The following is a 20,006-nucleotide window of genomic DNA, read 5'->3' as shown; positions in this document are numbered from 1 at the left end:
TTGTATGGAGACACAAAAGACCCCGAATAGCCAAAGCAGTCTTGAGGGAAAAAAATGGAGCTGGAGGAATCAGACTCCCTGACTTCAGACTATACTACAAAGCTACAGTAATCAAGACAATATGGTACTGGCACAAAAACAGAAACATAGATCAGTGGAAGAAGATAGAAAGCCCAGAGATAAACCCACGCACCTATGGTCAACTAATCTATGACAAAGGAGGCAAGGATATACAATGGAGAAAAGACAGTCTCTTCAATAAGTGGTGCTGGGAAAACTGGACAGCTACATGTAAAAGAATGAAATTAGAACACTCCCTAACACCATACACAAAAATAAACTCAAAATGGATTAAAGACCTAAATGTAAGAAGGGACACTATAACACTCTCAGAGGAAAACATAGGAAGAACAGTCTGTGACTTGAATCACAGCAAGATCTTTTTTGACCCACCTGCTAAAGTAATGGAAATAAAAACAAAAATAAACAAATGGGACCTAATGATACTTAAAAGCTTTTGCACAGCAAAGGAAACTACGAACAAGCTGAAAAGACAACCCTTAGAATGGGAGAAAATATTTGCAAGTGAATCAATGGACAAAGGATTAATCTCCAAAATATATAAACAGCTCATTCAGCTCAATATTAAAGAAACAAACACCCCAATCCAGAAATGGGCAGAAGACCTAAATAGACATTTCTCCAAAGAAGACATACAGACGGCCACGAAGCACATGAAATGATGCTCAACATCACTAATTATTAGAGAAATGCAAATCAAAACTACAATGAGGTATCACCTCACTCCTGTTAGAATGGGCATCATCAGAAAATATACAAACAACAAATGCTGGAGAGGGTGTGGAGAAAAGGGAACCGTCTTGCACTGTTGGTGGGAATGTAAATTGATACAGCCACTATGGAGAACAATATGGAGGTTCCTTAAAAAACTAAAAATAGAATTACCATATGACCCAGCAATCCCACTACTGGGCATATACCCAGAGAAAACCGTAATTCAAAAAGACACATGCACCCAAATGTTCAATGCAGCACTATTTACAATAGCCAGGTCATGGAAGCAACCTAAATGCCCATCAACAGACGAATGGATAAAGAAGTTGTGGTACATATATACAATGGAATATTACTCAGCCATAAAAAGGAACGAAATTGAGTCATTTGTTGAGACGTGGATGGATCTAGAGACTGTCATACAGAGTGAAGTAAGTCAGAAAGAGAAAAACAAATATCGTATATTAATGCATGTATGTGGAACCTAGAAAAATGGTACAGATGAGCCGGTTTACAGGGCAGAAGTTGAGACACAGATGTAGAGAATGGACATATGGACACCAAGGGGGGAAAACTGCGGTGGGGTGGGGATGGTGGTGTGCTGAACTGGGCGATTGGGATTGACATGTATACACTGATGTGTATAAAATTGATGCCTAATAAGAACCTGCAGTATAAAAAAACAAACAAACAAAACAACTAATACTAAACTTTCATTGGGTTATTTGTATGGAAATATGTTAATATAAATGTTTCAGACATTACATGAAATTTCTAAAAATCTTATATTTGTATTTGTATGGAAATATGTATGGAAATATGTTAATATAAATGTTTCAGACATTACATGAAATTTCTAAAAATCTTATATGTTCTGGTATAATGTTATAAGTAATAATCCTAGTTATTACTTTAAAATGTATATCTCAGAAATAACTAATTTTCTTGTCAACTGCATTATTATGAACTTTCATCAAATCTGTAACCGTGGTCATTTTTAAGTCTTTTGTCATTTACAGACAGTTCTGGGTGTACTCTGATGCTTTTGCAAATATGTTCCTATAAAAGGGTTTCATCTTCAAGAAATTCATGGAAAAGACTCTGACAAGTACAGGTTTCTGGTAACTGACTGTACTGCTGAACTGAATGAATAAGCATTTTCAGAACTCTAATGAAAAACTGATGAACTCATAAAAGTGCTAACAAAAGATCAAGATAAAAAAAAAATTAATTACATGGGACTGAGTGAACTGATGAGGATGAGTATAATTTTTGTGACTTTCTGTCTGAATTAAAAAAAAAAAAAATCCCACAAGGACTCAGAGGCAAAGAATATACAAATCAATTTTCACTGCAAAGTAAAGGAGCTGTTACAGTGGAGGATTACTGGACTGAATGTCAATATTATGACATAGTATGAGTGTGTTTCATGTTTGGTAATTGCAATCATTGTTGCTTTTGTTGTGGTCATCCATGTACAATGCTTGGTGTCAGTCTATTTATCTCTTGTAAAAATTTTAAAAAAATAATAATAAAATAAATAAATAAAAACAAAATTACAAAGTGTCCAAGAGAGAATTGATTCAACTGGAAATATAATCAGGAGCACTGAGGAAAGACATAAATGTACGAAAAGAACAAAAAAAAAACAGACGTCAAAAGGATCCGAGAGCAAATAACTAATAAAGAAAATAGGCAAAGAAGATCTAATATGCTTATAAGTGTGTCTAATTTTTAATAGTACGCTTTAAATAAAAATATTTCCTGGGCCTCTAGATCAAAAAAAAAAAAAAAAAAAAAAAGTTACTGGCAAGCAAAGAAAAATCAACCACCAAGGTATCCTTCAAGTTCCAAGCCTATACAGTTATACAGTTAAGAACTCAGGGAATAATGCTCTTGCAATCCCATCCTAGGTAGTCTAGCAGGCGATGTGCTTTATCCAATCAAGATCTGACTTGCAAAATAACTGAGGGTATGCATGAAATATATTTAAGTATACACCTAAGAATAAAATCAGCAAATCTAAGTAAATCTAAGAATAAAAGCAAAGGTGGAAACAAGGATGGAAGAAGAGTAAGTACATGCTATGTGTTCTGACAAAGTAGGAATAATGAACTTAAAATGGGGGGGCAGTAAAAGAAATAGAAATGTTAAAATAGAATAAGCTAATGAATAGTCATAGACTTAAGAGTTAAAGTATATGGTTTAAACTTGATAAACCAAATATAGAAGCCTAAGTGAGAAAAGAGAAACTGAGATGTAAGGTATTTTTAACAATCACTAAAATATTATTTTACATATTTTATATTTTTTATTTATATTTATTTTATTATATTTTATATTATATATTATAATATAAATCTTCCCCAAAGCCAAAAGAAATTATTTTAAAAGAGCAAAAACAGACCACGTAATGAAACACAGTAAAAATAACACAATACATATCATATCTATCATAATAGGACAATATGACAATAATATGACAGAGTTGAGACTTTTTGGTCATATCTATAAATGTAAGTAAGCTCAAAAGTCTCCACTGAAAGAAAAATGCATTAAAACTGGCTCACAAGGCAGAATCTAACTCCTAAAACAGAGTAATTCAAATGTCCAAGAATAAAGGGTTATGGTAATGCAGATGATGTAAAAGCAGGCATTGTGATTCTGACATCAGCTAAAATACACAGAAATACCGTTTCTCACCTATCAAACTTGCCAAAATGCAGCAATTGACAACAGGGCAAGGTGAGGGGAGCAGGTCCTCTCAAACATGGCTGATGGGAATGTAAACGGCCCTAGACCCCGCTGAGGGGGATCAGGCAAGATCTAATATTAAAACTACATTTGCGGGGCTTCCCTGGTGGCGCAGTGGTTGAGAGTCTGCCTGCCAACGCAGGGAACACGGCTTCGAGCCCTGGTCTGGGAAGATCCCACATGCCGCGGAGCAACTGGGCCCGTGAGCCACAATTACTGAGCCTGCGCGTCTGGAGCCTGTGCTCCGCAACAAGAGAGGCCGCGATAGTGAGAGGCCCGCGCACCGCGATGAAGAGTCGCCCCCACTTGCCCCAACTAGAGAAAGCCCTCGCACAGAAACGAAGACCCAACACAGCCATAAATAAATAGATAAATAAATCCAAAAGTTTAAAAAAAACAAACCAAACTACATTTGCTTCTACCTTTTGACTGAGCAATCCCACAGCTAGGAATTTACTCTGAAAATACACCTCCAACAACACAAAAACGTATGCACAAGGCTACTCAGTACGGAGTTATTTGTAAAAACAAAATATTGAAAACAACCTAACTGCACATTCATCAATGTCTAGTCAAATAAATTATGGTAAGTCTACCATAACACAGCTGTAAAAAAAGAATAAGGATTTCTATGAACTAACATGGAGTGATTTTCAGGTATATTAAGTGATAAAAGCAAAATGGAAAAACGCATTTATAGTATTCTCTGTATCTCACTTTGATATATATGTTTTATGAATTCCAAAATAAAAGTAATAAGATTAAACATATAATGATGGGGAAGGGAGCTCTAAAACTGAACAGAACTATCTAACTGCATATAAATAATGACATAATCATAGAGGAAAAAAGCATTTATTAAAGCAACTTTTGACTCAAGTAGTGTGACTGTATTGCCTCAGTGGGATATATTCTAAGAATAAAAAGAAATCTTGAATTCTACGTAAGTAGGTTTGTGGTTGTCGGTGGCATTGTTGTAGTAATTCCAATACGTTTTTGTGTGTGCAGTAGTACATTTGTTGATATTGATGAGAACCATGGTTCTCACCGAGGTGGGGAGGGGAGAGAAATATGAAATGGGCTAAGAAGAAGAAGAAGCCATGCTCTAGGATTAGAATTTAAGGTAACACTAGGAATTCTAGATATACATCCCTCGGCTCTGTCCACTGAAAAAGAGCCTACAACCAAGGACACCCTTACCACCAGAATCTTCACTTGTAAGTATCATTCCTCAATAAAGGAAACCATCTACTTGGAGAAATGGCTATTTCTAGGTCTGAGGCAGAGAGAATACAAGGTGAACATTTTGTTGTGCCATAAAGGAGAAAGCACTAAGCACTAAAAAAATGATGGGGGTCTTCTCAAACGGACTCTTCAGTCAACTTGAAAAGTTACCCACTCACCAAACCTGGGACAATTTAAGAACCAAAAAACAAATAATGTCAGTAATGAATCATTCCATTTTAAAAGAGTACATGAACTCATAATGATATTAAAAGGTAAGTGGAGTGAAGAAGGGATTACAGAATTAGAAAATCATCGTCTTGTGACCACTGATCTAATGATTAATTTAGGTGGACATCATCAATAGGTGCTAAAACCTTGGGGAAAAGTTGACAGGAAACAAGGTAATTCACAAGTCTCAAACTATTACCCCTCAAATTTCCTATTAATTAGAGAGCTAAAATGTACCTTTACAATGGAGAAATCTAGCAGAAATCTAGAGATTCCTCAACCAACCAAAGAAATAAATTTAACATCACCAAAAATGAAACTTCTAACATTCTACATCCTAATATGAATCACTGAAAAAGGTATCTCATCTGCGTAGTTTTCATACCAAAAATGTTTTATCCCTCTAAAGTCCTGAAAAACCATCAAACAAACATTCAAATAACAAAGTGTGAGTTATTTTACAAACTACCAACCTGGACTCGTCAAAATCATCAACATGAAAGACCACTCCTCACCACTCCCCACCCCCAGTAGGGCAACTCTTCCAAATTAAAGGAGATAAAAGGATAGAACAAATAATGTCAATGTATGATTCTAGGCTCTGGATCAAAAGGCACAGATCTATTAAAAATATTTTTGTGACCATTGGGGAAATCTGAATATGGACAGTAAACTGGATAAGATCACTGTTAACTTTCTTAGAAGTGAGAATGGTACCTTGGTTATATAGAAAAATACCATTCTTAGGAGAGGCATCCTGAAATATTTAGGGGTGTATTTTTACCATGTCTGCAACTTCTTTTCAAAATTCAGGGGGAAAAAGTGTGTGTGTGCAAAGAGAGAGAGAATATTAATTTTTGGTTAAATCCAGGTGAATGCAATGTGTATATGTTCCTACTATTCTTTCCATTTGTCTATAGATTTCGTATTTATCAAAACAAAACACTGGGGGTAAAACATTACAGGCAAAATTAAAGAAAAAAATAATCAAAATGTTAGGCCCCAAAGGGCACAAAGCATAGAGCTCAGGACATAATGACAGATTTCAAGATGATCCAGGGAGAGGCAGTTGCCATCTAGGCACACCAGGACCCAAGAGGAAGCCAAGCCAGCACCTACAGACCACCCACCGCCTTGTCCACAGACACTGCACGTTGCCCTTGCTAAGGCGGCAAGCCAGCTATCTCTTCTTTAAGGCTCTCTGGTGAGGGCTTCTCAACAGCTGCCTTCACTCACTCTGCCAAGGAACCTGCATGACAAAGATGCTCACCCAATACCAAGATTTCTGTTGGGGTGGGGTGACCTCCCTTCCTGAGCCTCACGATGCCCTGTGCACTTCAGTTACCTCTTACTCACTCTCCTTTGAAATCACTTTGTCCCAAAGGTATCCCCAGCAGGTTGAATTATGCCTGATACGGAAGAGGAGTTCAATTCATGTTGTTGATTAAATAAAATAATTATCAATTTACTTTTTTCTGTGGGAATTACATTTCCTGTTGCTTTCCTACATTTTCCCTCCTGTTACACATTGAATTAATGCTTTTATTGAGCATTCTATGGTAACTCCTAGTTCTTAAGTCCTGGGAGGATAGAACTAATTCAGTGTTCATTAGTGTGTATGACTAGTTTAAATGATTTGCTCACTGCACATTTCTTTTACTTGTCCAGAGTGTATCAGGTTTGATCATTACGGATCTCCTTAATCTCTCATTTTCTTGGACAAACTTCCACAATTATAAATGTTTCTAGTCCTGCTTTTCTGTAATATTTGTAGTGAAAGCTGGTGAAATAGGGATCAGATGTGATACACAACCTGGAATCTAGACCATCGGGTGTGTGTGGAGTAACAGGGATACAAGTTTCTGATAATCTGCATGCAAGTGTTTTTGAACTGAATTGTTCATTATGGAAAGAAAGGGCTGTCTGAGTAGCGTATATTTCTGGTGACTGAAAATATACAGGGTGGGTATTGAGCATGAGCTGAGAGCTTCAATTAAGTTATTTTTCAGGCCCTTCCCAATCTGGTGGTCTTTGAGGGTTTTCTTGTTTTTCAGTATCTTCTTCTTAAAGACCACATTCAAGGTACTAACTGCAGAAACATACACAGCATATTTTTCTGGATAGTCCATGGATGTGAAGCAGAAGGGCCTGGGCTACGGAGCACAGGCATGAAAGCAAAATGAGAATGGGCATATAAAACATTTCTACAGAATAGGAATGACATTTAAAAAATATGTATACCTGCTATGTTTAACCTACTACTCCTAAGAGTCCTGCTGAATTTCTTTAAGTTCACTAAAAGATAAGGATGATTTCTCTATCACTAGGTAACAAACCCAAACATCAAGTTTTTAAGACACTAATTTAACTAAATTTCAGGAAACCACGCAAAGAGATCATTAGGAGAACACAGTCCTATGCTACCTGGGCATAATTTTCTTTTCTTTGCTTGAGACATGGTAATTCGGTACGTCTGGATCAGAACTTCTATCCTGGTAGGCTTTTTACAAGACATGCAATTCACCTCACCAGAAAACTAAAACAGAAAAGAAAGCCCCACAAAGCTACATTTCTTCCAAGTAGTCTTTAAGATTATTCTGTAAGTTTTGTACCAAATATTTGAATAGACACCATGTAAACTGACTAGTTTTTCTTTTTTTCCTAGCATAAAGGAAGAAATTAGGTTTCTTATCGGGTTCTCCTCCTTTTAATCAAGGAAAGAATCATCAGTAAATGCATTTTGTACTTTGTCCACATCATCTACCATAAAGAATAGCATCTTTGCATTATGAACCCAATTTGATTCTGACCTATGTAATTAAGTAATCAAATCCTATTTCTGGAATTTATAGTTTTATTCTACTTGCCTCAGTATAATTTGATTTCATCTGGTATGGAGCAGCTCTTGGTGCCCATACCATCTGCATATTAGATTACCTATCGCTAGCCTAGAATTCCATACCCAAGGCTGAGATAGTCTACCAAGGATTTTTTTTTTTTTTTTTTTTTTAACATCTGAGAAACTGGAAAAATCACATTGAAGTGCATGTGTATCCTATTTGAAGATGATTATTACTTTCTCCTCCCCAGGCAATTTAGGCATTTTCTTCTTTCTGATTCTTCTCATCACTGGATTGCTAAGAATTATTTTTCTTACTCCATTAACTTCCCAGCCAAGTTCACTGCCAACTAAAATAAAGGAAAAAACAGCATTCCAGACACCTTCCTCTCAGATAACTTTAGAATTGAATTATCAACACAGGACACTTGAAGGCACCATCACCTTTCAGGAAAAGCCAAACTCAGTTCTGTGAATTTGGTCTCAATGACCAACTCTCTCCTCACTTCATATCCATAAACATTTATGGAGTACTTACTAAGAGAACCCTACTCATTGGCAAAGAAATATGTTAAAATCAACCAAAAATGTGCCTTGATCACTAGAACTAATCCCAATACTGGGTGAAAAGTAAATAAGAAATGAGGAATTCAGAGAAACTTTGATAAAAGAACTTGAATCAACATGTTAAGAAGACAACCACAGATTAAGTTAGTTCAATGGTCAATGCTATCTGCTCTCCAGCAGAAAATGCGTTACTAATTAAAGAAAAATCACTAAAATCTTGATGAAAACAACTTTATGTTAACAGACCCTTCATCATGTTAGAGTCAGGCCCAAAGGGCCAGACTACAGACATACTTTTACTCTTTGAAAGTAAAGCTGAGAAGATAAACTACCAGTATGGAATAAGTTATGTCTTGCTCAAGGAAATTAATAAAGGTTGTAATAATTTGCACCAGGCAAAAATGAATATTATCTGAAGTGATTTTTTATTGGTCTCTTTTAGAAGCACTTTGACTAGTTAATTATAGGTTAACTTAATACCTCTAATATACTGACTTCCATCACAAACATCACATGGGGTAATGAAATCACGTGAAGTCATCACAATCATCGTGAGTTGATCAGCAAGTTCCAATTAGGGTTCTGCTACTGGTACCCTCAGTGGACTACCACCAACTGAGCAGACAAACTGCCTATAACTACCCTAACCTCTGCCCATAAAATGCTCCACTTACTCTTCATTAAAGAAAGCACCATTTACGGAATGTAAATTGATACAGCCACTATGGAGAACAGTAGGGAGGTTCCTTAAAAAACTAAAAATAGAAGTACCATACGACCCAGCAATCCCACTACTGGGCATATACCCTGAGAAAACCATAATTCAAAAAGAGTCATGTACCACAATGTTCACTGCAGCTCTATTTACAATAGCCAGGACATGGAAGCAACCTAAGTGTCCATCGACAGATGAATGGATAAAGAAGATGTGGCACATATATACAGTGGAATATTACTCAGCCATAAAAGAAACGAAATTGAGTTATTTGTAGTGAAGTGGATGGACCTAGAGTCTGTCATACAGAGTGAAGTAAGTCAGAAAAAGAAAAACAAATACCGTATGCTAACACATATATATGGAATCTAAAAAAAAAAAAAAAAAAAAAAAAAGTGGTTCTGAAGAACCTAGGGGCAGGACAGGAATAAAGACGCAGACATAGAGAATGGACTTGAGCACACGGGGAGGGGGAAGGGTAAGCTGGGACAAAGTGAGAGAGTGGCATGGACTTATATATACCACCAAATGTAAAATAGATAGGTAGTGGGAAGCAGCCGCATAGCACAGGGAGATCAGCTCGGTGCTTTGTGACCACCTAGAGGGGTGGGATAGGGAGGGTGGGAGGGAGGGAGATGCAAGAGGGAAGAGATATGGGGACATATGTATATGTATAACTGATTCACTTTGTTATAAAGCAGAAACTAACACACCATTTTAAAGCAATTATACTCCAATAAAGATGTAAAAAAATAAAATAAAATAAAAAAGAAAGCACCTTTTACTATTTTATCCTTGGTGTCAAAGACATTGAAAGTACTGGGAAAAAATAAATCTCTGCTAAATATGAATGAATGAATGAATGCATACATGAATAAACATTTGCCTCATAGGAACTTTCATTCAGTTGGGATTTTCCAGGCTGTGAAACAAATATGGACTTACACTTAGGATTCAAGTTTGCTTTTTCTTGGAATTATCACTTATGAGTATTTTTCTTTGGTGTTAATTTATTCACTCAGTGAACACAAAGTTTTAATAAAGGAGGAGCATTATTCCAACTCAGGCACTCATGCGTTCGGCTCCCCAGATACACTTGGCGGGCATCTGGGAACTTGGGTTTGGGGAGGGATCTCACCATTTCTTCATAAGTATGTCTCACTGTGTCTAAACTGGTTACACAAACAATACGGTTTGTGCTGAACGCCTGAGAGTATGGAATTCGGGTACATGGAAGGCACCGGGTACCTACACGACCAACCCCCAGTAAAAACCCTGAGCACCAAGTCCCTCACGAGCTCCCAGGTAGACAACATTTCACATATGTTGTCACAATGCAAGCTGGAGGAATTAAGTGCTTTCTGTGTGACTCCACTGAGAGAAGTCTCTTGGAAGCTTCAGCTTGGTTTCCCCTGGACTTCACCCCATGTGGCTTTTCATTTTGCTGATTTCGCACTGTATCCTTTCACTGAAATAAATCATAGCTGTATGACTCTATGCTGAATCATGTGACTCCTCCCAGTGAATCACCAAATCTGGGGGTGGCCTTGGGGACCCCCAACAAGGGGACACACTGAGATTGAAGTAGTTATGAAACAAAAGCATGGGATACAACAGTCAGGAACTCATGGGGTGGGTCTGAGCTGGAAATCAAGACCTGGGCCTACTGGTGGTATGTGTCTGTCTAAGACGCACTCTCCAGTTCAACTTGCCATGTGGACCTAGAGGAGGTTCAAGCAGGAATGAACTCAAGAAAGCATCTAGTCCAGATTCCTCATTTTTTCAGATGAGCTAAGGTTGAGAGAGCTAAAATACCTTTCCACAGGACACAGAGCTAGTTCGAAGCAAACACTGGTCCACCAAAACCACATCTCAACCCCCAGTAGTTCCTACCAGGAAATCACTTGCTGCCTGGCTGGAGTCCATCCTTTCTCAGAAGCCCTCCTACTTACGTCAAGACGGGCCACATGGTTGCAGATTTATGCCATGTTGCATTTTCAATTAAAACAGCTAAATGGGGTGTTGTAAAAGGATGATTTCCAAGCTGCCAGGACAATAATGCCACAAACTCCACCAGATTTTATTAGAATCAAATGACAGTAAGTCATTAGGAAAATGTGTGCCAATCACAGAAACAGCAATGCCTCACACTCTTGGAGAACTGAATACCATCCAGTTGGCTGAGAAAGAACCATGTGGCTTACAATCATTTTTCACAATTACTATCCTAGCTAGTTCATAGTTTTTGGCAGATATACCTCACACGCATAGCCGAACTCAGCTAATTTTCACTCTGCTGATCTACAAATATGATTTTTTTTCCTCAAAGAAACCACCCAGAGAGCTTTCATGAAATTTGAGGTAGTGCAACAAAAAGTGAGCCCATTTGTTAAAACCTGGCTTTAAAAAATGCATATTAAGTAGGCCACCCAATATTCATTAAAAAAATTCTGTGTTAAGAATACTAGTCATGGGCTTCCCTGGCGGCTCAGTGGTTGAGAATCTGCCTGCCAATGCAGGGGACACGGGTCCGAGCCCTGGTCTGGGAAGATCCCACATGCCGCAGAGCAACTAGGCCCGTGAGCCACAACTACTGAGCCTGCGCGTCTGGAGCTTGTGCTCCGCAACAAGAGAGGCCGTGATAGTGAGAGGCCCGTGCACCGCGATGAAGAGTGGCCCCCGCTTGCCGCAACTAGAGAAAGCCCTCGCACAGAAACGAAGACCCAACACAGCCATAAATAAATAAATAAATAATAAAAATAAAGGAATTCCTTTAAAAAAAAAAAAGAATACTAGTCATACTCACTACTACAGTCTGAGAATCAAATAGCAAGACTGCACAAGGCCTTCTTTGCTTTCCTCTTTGGAATTGAGCTTGCCTTCCATAAGGCAGGAGAAAAAAATTTTTTAAGTTCTTTACTATGGGCTTCTCCAAAATCAGTATTAGTTCTTAACAGTTAGACAAGAAATACTGTACAATGCTATAACACGTTCCTAAGGCAATAAAATATTTACATGACTAAAGGAATAAAAGAGCTATTCTATTAAACTTATATTTTCCTCCAAGTTTCATTTCCAGTTTGCCTTCTTGGGACTCTTTGTCAAGAGCCTGAGTACAAATTTCATGTATGAATGTGTTTCGGGATGACTTCAGAAAATATAAAATCTACTATAAATTGAATAATCCCTCCCACAAAGAGAAACATCCTGCCAACAAAGGGAAACTCCCTCCCCCCCCCAACTCTGTATTACAAATGCAGCATCTGCCATAACTCTGTAAGGGATGAAGGGACACTATTATGACAGGATTCACAAGGGGTTTCAACTGTATACATAATGTTCTATTCCTTAGATTGGGGGTGGGTGGACCTGCATTTGTGGTATTCTTTCAAATTTTTGTATGTCTTAAATATTTTGTAACAATTTAAAAAAATTTAACTCCCTGAATTTGCTCAATTGGCATTCCCAGACCCTTGAGGAGGCATCTTAGCCTTGTTATCTCTAGAGTCAAACTGAATTTTCTTCAGGGGGTCAAAATGGTCCATTATACCAGCTGGGTACATTAAAACCATGTCTATTACACTGAGTTCCCAAAGACTTGGCCAAATCTTCACAACCTTTCCTATCAGATATCCTTTGTCTGTGGAACATCTTGAAAGACTATATAAGCCAAGGATATTTCTCAATCAGTGCAAGTAAAGTGAAAATATCTTCTTATATTAAAGCTGCCAGCTTCCCAAATAGAAAATTTTGTAAGAAAAAGGTATAAGATCAAGAGAAACAAATTAAATCGACCAAGTGCACTTTAAAGTGTCTCATAAGTTTTTAAAAAGCTCTTCTTCCTCCAACTGATAATGGGAAGATGGAGGCCAGCTGTGTTCACATAAACCTCCTGTTGAAAATATGATAGAGCACGGAGATCTCAAAGCAGTCCTGAGAGTCAAACAGCAACAGCTGAACTGGGAACTTGTTAGAAATGCAAATTCCCAAATCTCCGCTGGGGGGCGTGAGAGGGGTGGGCAGCAATCCCTCCAGGTGATTCTGATGCCAGCTAGTACGAGGTCCAGGGACTCGGAAGTTGGAAGTCTAGCCTCTGGAGTCAGAGTGACTGGGTTTGAATACCAGGATCTGCCCCTGGTAAAGAGTGTGACTTTGGGCAAGTTACTTAACTTGTCTCTGCTTTATTCCTCAGTGTAAAATGAAGACAATAATAGTTCCCAGCTCACTGGAACACTGGCAATAAGATAATATTATACATGTGAAAGTTTGGCAAAATGTTTGACAAAGACTCAATAAACATGAGCAATTATTTTCTCTACATGATCACAGATGTCCAGTTTACTCATCTATTATTTGATTAGCATTTACCACAGACACGGGCAGTGAATAACTCAGGACTCCTGGCTGCATACTAGAATCACCAGGGAATTCTGATGAAATCCTACTGCCTAAGCCCTCCTCTATACCAAAAATAACAATCTCTGATAGTGGGACCCAAGCTTGGATATCCATTAAAATCTACTCAGGACGTTTTAATGGAAGAAGCAAATCTACAAGCAAAAATTACAACCCAAAGCCCATGGAGCTGGGTGTATGCACATGATCCCAGAAAAACGTTTAGGGAGGAGTCGTTGGCCCAGCAAACTTTCATTGGCACTTATATATTCCTCTCCTGCGTTACTGATCTTCTTAGGAAGCACAAATCATGTCTTCCTAAATCCTCAGTGCTTGCCACCATGCTGACAAAGAGGAGATGCTGGCGTCTGTCAGTGCAATGAGAAGCGAGCTCTGTTTCTACGCCTAGACCCTCCCAACTCCTGGAAGCCTAAGCACAGTGTTTCAGGTCAGAGGAGTAATTAGACAGTTGTCGTCTCCATAACAAACTCTTGAATATGTACCTTTCCTTGAATATACTGCCCAAGCCTCAAGGCTAGACATAATGGTTTCACATACCGGTTTCCAAAGGGAGGAGTGACAGGGGCAAAGCTTTTAAATTAATTAAAAGAGACACTCAGGCACACTTCATGCCATTCTTTAATCTCTGTTCTCCTGTGATAAATATAGACTGACAGGACCAGGCCTAGGCTAATGAGCTGAAGGTAGGACCCTATGGAGGCTCACCAAGCAGCCCTCAGAAACACTGCAGCAGGGCCAAGGGCTCAGAAAAAGGAAGAAGGAAATCAGCACCTTCCCCAACTGTGTCACTGACACGTCACCAGAGCACTCTGAAGGATGCCCACTGCACATGTGATCACACCCCCCTTCAACTAGTAGCAATTAAAACAACAGATAAAAAGAAAACAGCATGTATTGTAATTAAAAAGAGAAGAATAATCACAATTATAATTTATTGAGAGTTTTCTAGTGTCAGGCAGTGTGCTAAAGGCTTCCTGTGCAGTATTTCACTTCATTATGGTAACCAGTTTCCCAACCATCTTCCCCTCCTAGTAGTATACGCATGCTTGTGTAGTTCCCTCACACACTGAATCAGAGTTCATACATGTGGCCAAGAGAAAATTACAGAAGTAACTGTGACTTCTGGGGTTAGATCATAAAAGACGTCACCGCTTCTGACGCAACCTCTTGAATCACTTGCGCTGGGGGAAGACGGAGCCATGGAGCCGAGTGGACACTCCAGCAGCCCCACGGTGAGGCCCACGTGGTGAGGAACCTGCCACGTGACTAGGCCACCTTAGAAGTGGACCCTCCAGCTCTAGTCATACCTTTGAGTCTTCCAGCTGAAGCCCCAGACATCACAGAACAGAGAAGTCGCCACCACTGGGCCCTGTCTGAATGCCTGACCCACGGAACCCAGGAGATCACTGTCTTAAAAACTGAGCTCTGTAATTTATTACGCAGCAATAGCTAACTCATACGTAAGAGCTAGATACTCTTATTTTATAGCTGACGAGAGTTTAACTGATTCAATCGTGGGCGTAGTAAGCGAAATAATGGGGATTTGAATCCATGTTTGCAGATTTGAAGTTCTGACTCCTATTCTGTCACCACTCCTGACAGATAAACATATGGTGTGTAACCTATTTCCCACCCTTTTCATTAAGGGAACAGTATGTATGTAATAGGAAGTTTTGAAGTATTTTGAAGTTTGGTTGTCCCCAAGATACTTTGCCCATCCTACATGGCACCCACCATTCTGCCTTGTATTTCAGCTATTTCTCCATGGATAGATTAGAAGTTCCTGGAGGGTTGCAGTAGTGTCTTCCTTATGATGGTGGTTGTACATAGTAGAAGGATGGGGATAGGATGCCACTTTAATCCCCTGGACTCCCATCAGTCTGCCTGGTTTGGCATCTCTGCTCCATCACTCTCAGGCTGGGTGATCTTAGGCAAGTGGCCTAAATTTTATGAGCCTCAGATTTCTCACTCTTATAACACGGGGCCAATATTAATGCACACTTTTGTTCACACTACATTAGAAAAATATTAGCACAAATAAAGTATGAGCACATTGCCTGGAATGTGGTAAGTGCTCAAAGAATGTTACCTATTTGAATTATTACCATCAAATATGTGTTGAAAAACATCCAATATTTTAAATGGCCAAACAAAAGCTCTTCCCTCTCAACCTTTCCTTACATCAAAAGAGAATTTCCAAAGAAATGGCAGTGGTTCCTGGGAGTGAGGGTATCTCACTCTATAAGCACTGAGACCTTTGGCATCACCCTGGCCATGGCTCCTACGACAGCCCAACCTGCCCTGCTGGAGTGGGGAGAGGGTAGGGGAAAGCTGCTGTACACTTCCACTGTCCAGTGGGACACGTGCAGACGGCAATTTGGTTCTTTCTTGCAAAAAGAAATGTAAGGCAAAGAGGGGCTCACTCTCCCCAGCCTTATAAACAGGGGTGTAGGGGGATTTTGCTTGCATCCTATCTCTTAATCCCATTACATCCTTATCATCTTGTCAGCACAGACAAAGCTCCTTAGCTCCTGCCAACACTCCCTCTAATGCCTTCCCTTGTGGTTCACTCTTTCTTGGTCTTGGAGCTAATAAGTTGTCAAGTGTTTTACTGTCCCCTCAGGTGATTTCTACTCAAATGCTGTTCAGAGTCCCACCTCCCTTTGAACTTAGCTTTATGGCTCCTTTTTTTTTTCCTTACGCATGAAAGAGTTTTCTGTGTAAAATTCTGTTTGGGGTCCAAAATCTTTCCACAACCTTCCACTTCCAGGTAAAACTAAGAAAAGGGAAAATGGGAGAAATGTCAGCTACATTCACCCATCTCCAAATAAACACAAATTCCTAGCGTTGCTAGGTGCTAGGTTAGATTCTCAGATGGGAGGATATAAGTGACCCCCTGCCCAAAGTAACAGAGGAGATTTAAAAATACAACAACTATGAAACAAAGTGCCAAGGGAAGGATGCCAGGAGTGGCAGAGATAGAGGGCCCAGGAGAGCAGAGGAAGGACAAACACGGACCGGTGAGGACATGGGAGACATGAAATAGTCAGCCTTGGGTGTGGGCTCTGAGGGACGGACAATCCTCAACCGAAGACGTGGGGAAGGGCAAAAGACCACTCTGGGCAGAAGGAATGAAATGCAAGGAGGCAGAAAAGCATCAGACAAGTATGTGGAATGCAGTGGATTTGTAGAGAAGCAGGGTCAGGGAGTGTAAAAAGCAAGGTAGATTGGAGGAGATAACTCTGGCAACAATTTGCAATAAAGATTTTCAAAAAAGAGAAAAGTTAGGGTCTTTTGCATATTATAGAGCAAATTGGTAACATGAATTTCATGATTAAGAGTAAGTAACATATTCTAATCAATTTCTCAGGGATCATGAATATAAAACCCTAAGACTACAGAAGTGTCAATATAGTTTCAAAGGAGGCGACATCAAGTGAATTTCTAGATCACTCTTCCCAATATGTTAAATTTCCCTCACTGAAAGTTTTTGCTTGAACCAATGAACTAGCTACAAGTCAAATACTTTTCAACTGCTTTTTTCCTAGTCTAGTTTTAAAAATTGTTACCCAAAGTGAGAAGGCACGTTTAGACAACTAAAGTCAGGAATCTGTTAACCTACTTGCAAAGTCATTTCAATGATTTCCAATGACCCAGTACCATTAACCAGGCTGGTTTCAGGGTGGAGTAGATGAGTACCAGTAGATGAGTACAACTATTGCTAGGTCTCAGGGTGTCTGCCCTTAGTATATTTTTCTATCTTCTCGCCCAAACTTACCAAGCTACTACCCAGAGTACGATCTCAAACAGAAATACCTTCAGAATCAGAACTCCCTTTTTTCTCCTTAGAACCAGAGAGCTAAGTTCAAAAAAAGATCCAGAAACCATCACAGGCCATCAATCTCCATCTTGAAACAGGAAAAAGTCCCTGGTCACTGTTTCTGTGTCCTCCCGGTCCTAACAGACAATCCCTGCACAACACAGAACACAATGCCGTGGCCCCAGGCCAGGCAAACTCACCATATACCACATGCTTGGCCACTTGGGATCATTGAAGTAAGTGGACTGGGCGTGGCTAAAGTCATAATCCCTCTTGGTCCGTTTTTTTACCACTTGCTGTTGGATCCACTCCACCTGCCAAGAAGGACATTTGGTGAGTGTTCAAGTTCCATCAGGGTTAGCACAACATAAATGACAGTCTGGGACATTTCCATCTTGAGTCAGTTCTGTTTAAGTCACAGGTTTCATTCTGGCAACTAGAATCTCCAGAGCATAGAGATTCCCTAGAAACTTGGTTCTAGTTTATCTTTAATGCAGGTAGGCTTTGCAGTCTTTTACGACAGATCATTCATATTTCTCAACAACATGCTCACCCCTTTAGCTTTTTCAGAAAGCATATTTTACTCCCAATTTATTGCAAATTGATCGTGTTAATTTTTAAAGCTAATTTATTCATCCTGACCTTATACTAAGGGCTAGAAAACTTCTCTAAAGGTCCAGATAATAAATATCTTTGGCGTTGCAGGTCATACAATCTCTGTTGTAACTACTCATTCTGCCATTGTAGCACCATAGACAGCACATAAACAAATGGGTGTGACTATGTTCCAGATGTATAAAAACAGGTGGGAGGCTGGATTTGGCCCACAGGCCACAGTTTATATCAAACATTTTAAATGGGCTGGGATTACACATCAAATTAAAAGAATCATCCTGGGATCAAATGCTCTAGGATCACAAATTTTTTAAAAAAATGGTTGCCTACAACAGAGTGGTGGAAAAAGCACTATTCAGGTAATCAGAAAACCAAAGCCCTAGACTTGTCTCTGGTACAAAATTGGAGAAGTCACTCAACTGTCTGAGCCATAGGTTCCCTGCCAGCTCCAAAATTCAAACCCTCTACATTTGAGAAAGTCTTAACATTTAGCCACAATAAGTTTTTAAAAAGCAACTGGGAACTATGAATTTAATACAGAATTGTAACCTAAATGGTATGGGTATGAATGGGGGTACTTTTAAAAACAGTTTATCATTATGGCAATATAAGTATAAGCATGTTTCATTTTGAACGGAGCATCTCAGATACAGTATCAGCCCGGTGGCATTCTACAATTTGTTCCTAAATTCTCTTTGTTTGATTTCTTGTTCTGGCCATAGCTAATTCAGTTGTAATACTCTAAAATGTTCCCTTCCACCATGTATCTCTACTCTCCACAAAGGAATTAAAAACTGGTGGGGTGAGGAATACTTTGTGGTCCACTACTATGATCTGTGATTCCATACCTATCCATTCAATAAAGATTTCAGAACCTCTCTTGCCTACTTCAAAGATTACTGGAGGAGAAGGAATACTAAAGGACCAATTAACAAGCTCAAAATGCATAGCTATAAACAAGGTACTAAGGCCAAAAGCCCAACTAATAAATTTCTATGATTCTCATATTGGGAAATATTATTCAACAAGAAGACTGGTATGCAAGATGAATTTAAATAGTGAATTCTTAGTTACATCACTAACAAGGCAAACAGAATCACACAGCCTCCTAAATAAGATCTATTTATGATTTGGATCACAGCTAAGCATCATATATGTGCATTTTCTGCTAGGTAATTTAAGCAAAATTATCAGTACAGAGAAAAGTCAATAAATAAAAAATAATACACTGGAAAATGAAAGTTTTCTGTTCCTGCTTTAATTAATCTAGACCAATGACTCAGTGGCACTGAATCATTCTACGTCACACACACATGCACACACGTGTGCACACTGGATAAAAGGTATTACATGTTATTTCTTTAAACTATTGGACAATAGCTGTCAGGCAAGCTAATAAGGATCTTGTTTTTTCTTTACTCCAAGAGACTGCTATTTAGAAATCACACTGAAACTAATGGGGCATTAAAAATGTGTGTAATTTTTTTAAATGAAGAGAGTAATTTTTAAAGTGACCATGTTTCTAAAAATACAGAACAAAATCAATTTCCTTCTCAATCAAAGTGGAGCAGCAAGCATGAGTGTGCATGTATTTTGTCTATTTCCAGAAAACATTTTAATCTCTTTATTTCAAACAATCTTTCTGAGGAATGAGTTTCATAAAGTCATTTATTCATTCAATATGCAGTAAGTGCTTATTCAATACCAGACACTGTACTGGGAATATAAAGATGACTAAGGATAATTTTTGCCTTTGATGGACTTAATTTTATCAAGGAATATTCAGCAATTATTCTACAATTCTCCGCTTCATAAAAATGTCATTATCTTCATGAATGACATGTGATGCAGGATCTATCACTATACTAATTAGACCATTTATGAAAATTTTGACTATGCAAATTACATTTACAGTCCTTATAGTACTGTCTCTTAAGACTTATCCCAATAAGATGGAACTAGTTCATATTTGCACACTTGGTAAAAGAAGGCTGCAGATCTGTTTAGACCAAATGCTTTTCAAGCTAATT

The 20,006-nt window shown here is 38.7% G+C and overlaps 1 protein-coding gene across 9 annotated transcripts in view; it reads right to left on the bottom strand.

The window, feature by feature from the left end:
• The window catches only part of PCSK5 (proprotein convertase subtilisin/kexin type 5), a 464,350-nt gene that overhangs the window by 365,318 nt on the left and 79,026 nt on the right, over positions 1 to 20,006 (bottom strand). For all 9 annotated transcript variants that reach the window (XM_059924937.1, XM_059924939.1, XM_059924938.1 and 6 more), the window contains exon 3: positions 17,562 to 17,675. In XM_059924937.1, the coding sequence (XP_059780920.1) occupies positions 17,562 to 17,675 (114 nt within the window). The remainder of the gene's footprint in view (positions 1 to 17,561; positions 17,676 to 20,006) is intronic.

This window comes from Balaenoptera ricei, chromosome 6 (assembly GCF_028023285.1).
Source record: "Balaenoptera ricei isolate mBalRic1 chromosome 6, mBalRic1.hap2, whole genome shotgun sequence".
Classification (NCBI taxonomy): Eukaryota; Metazoa; Chordata; class Mammalia; order Artiodactyla; family Balaenopteridae; genus Balaenoptera; species Balaenoptera ricei.
The sequence above is the reverse complement of the archived record's forward strand: the minus strand, read 5'-3'. Positions and strand labels throughout refer to the sequence as shown.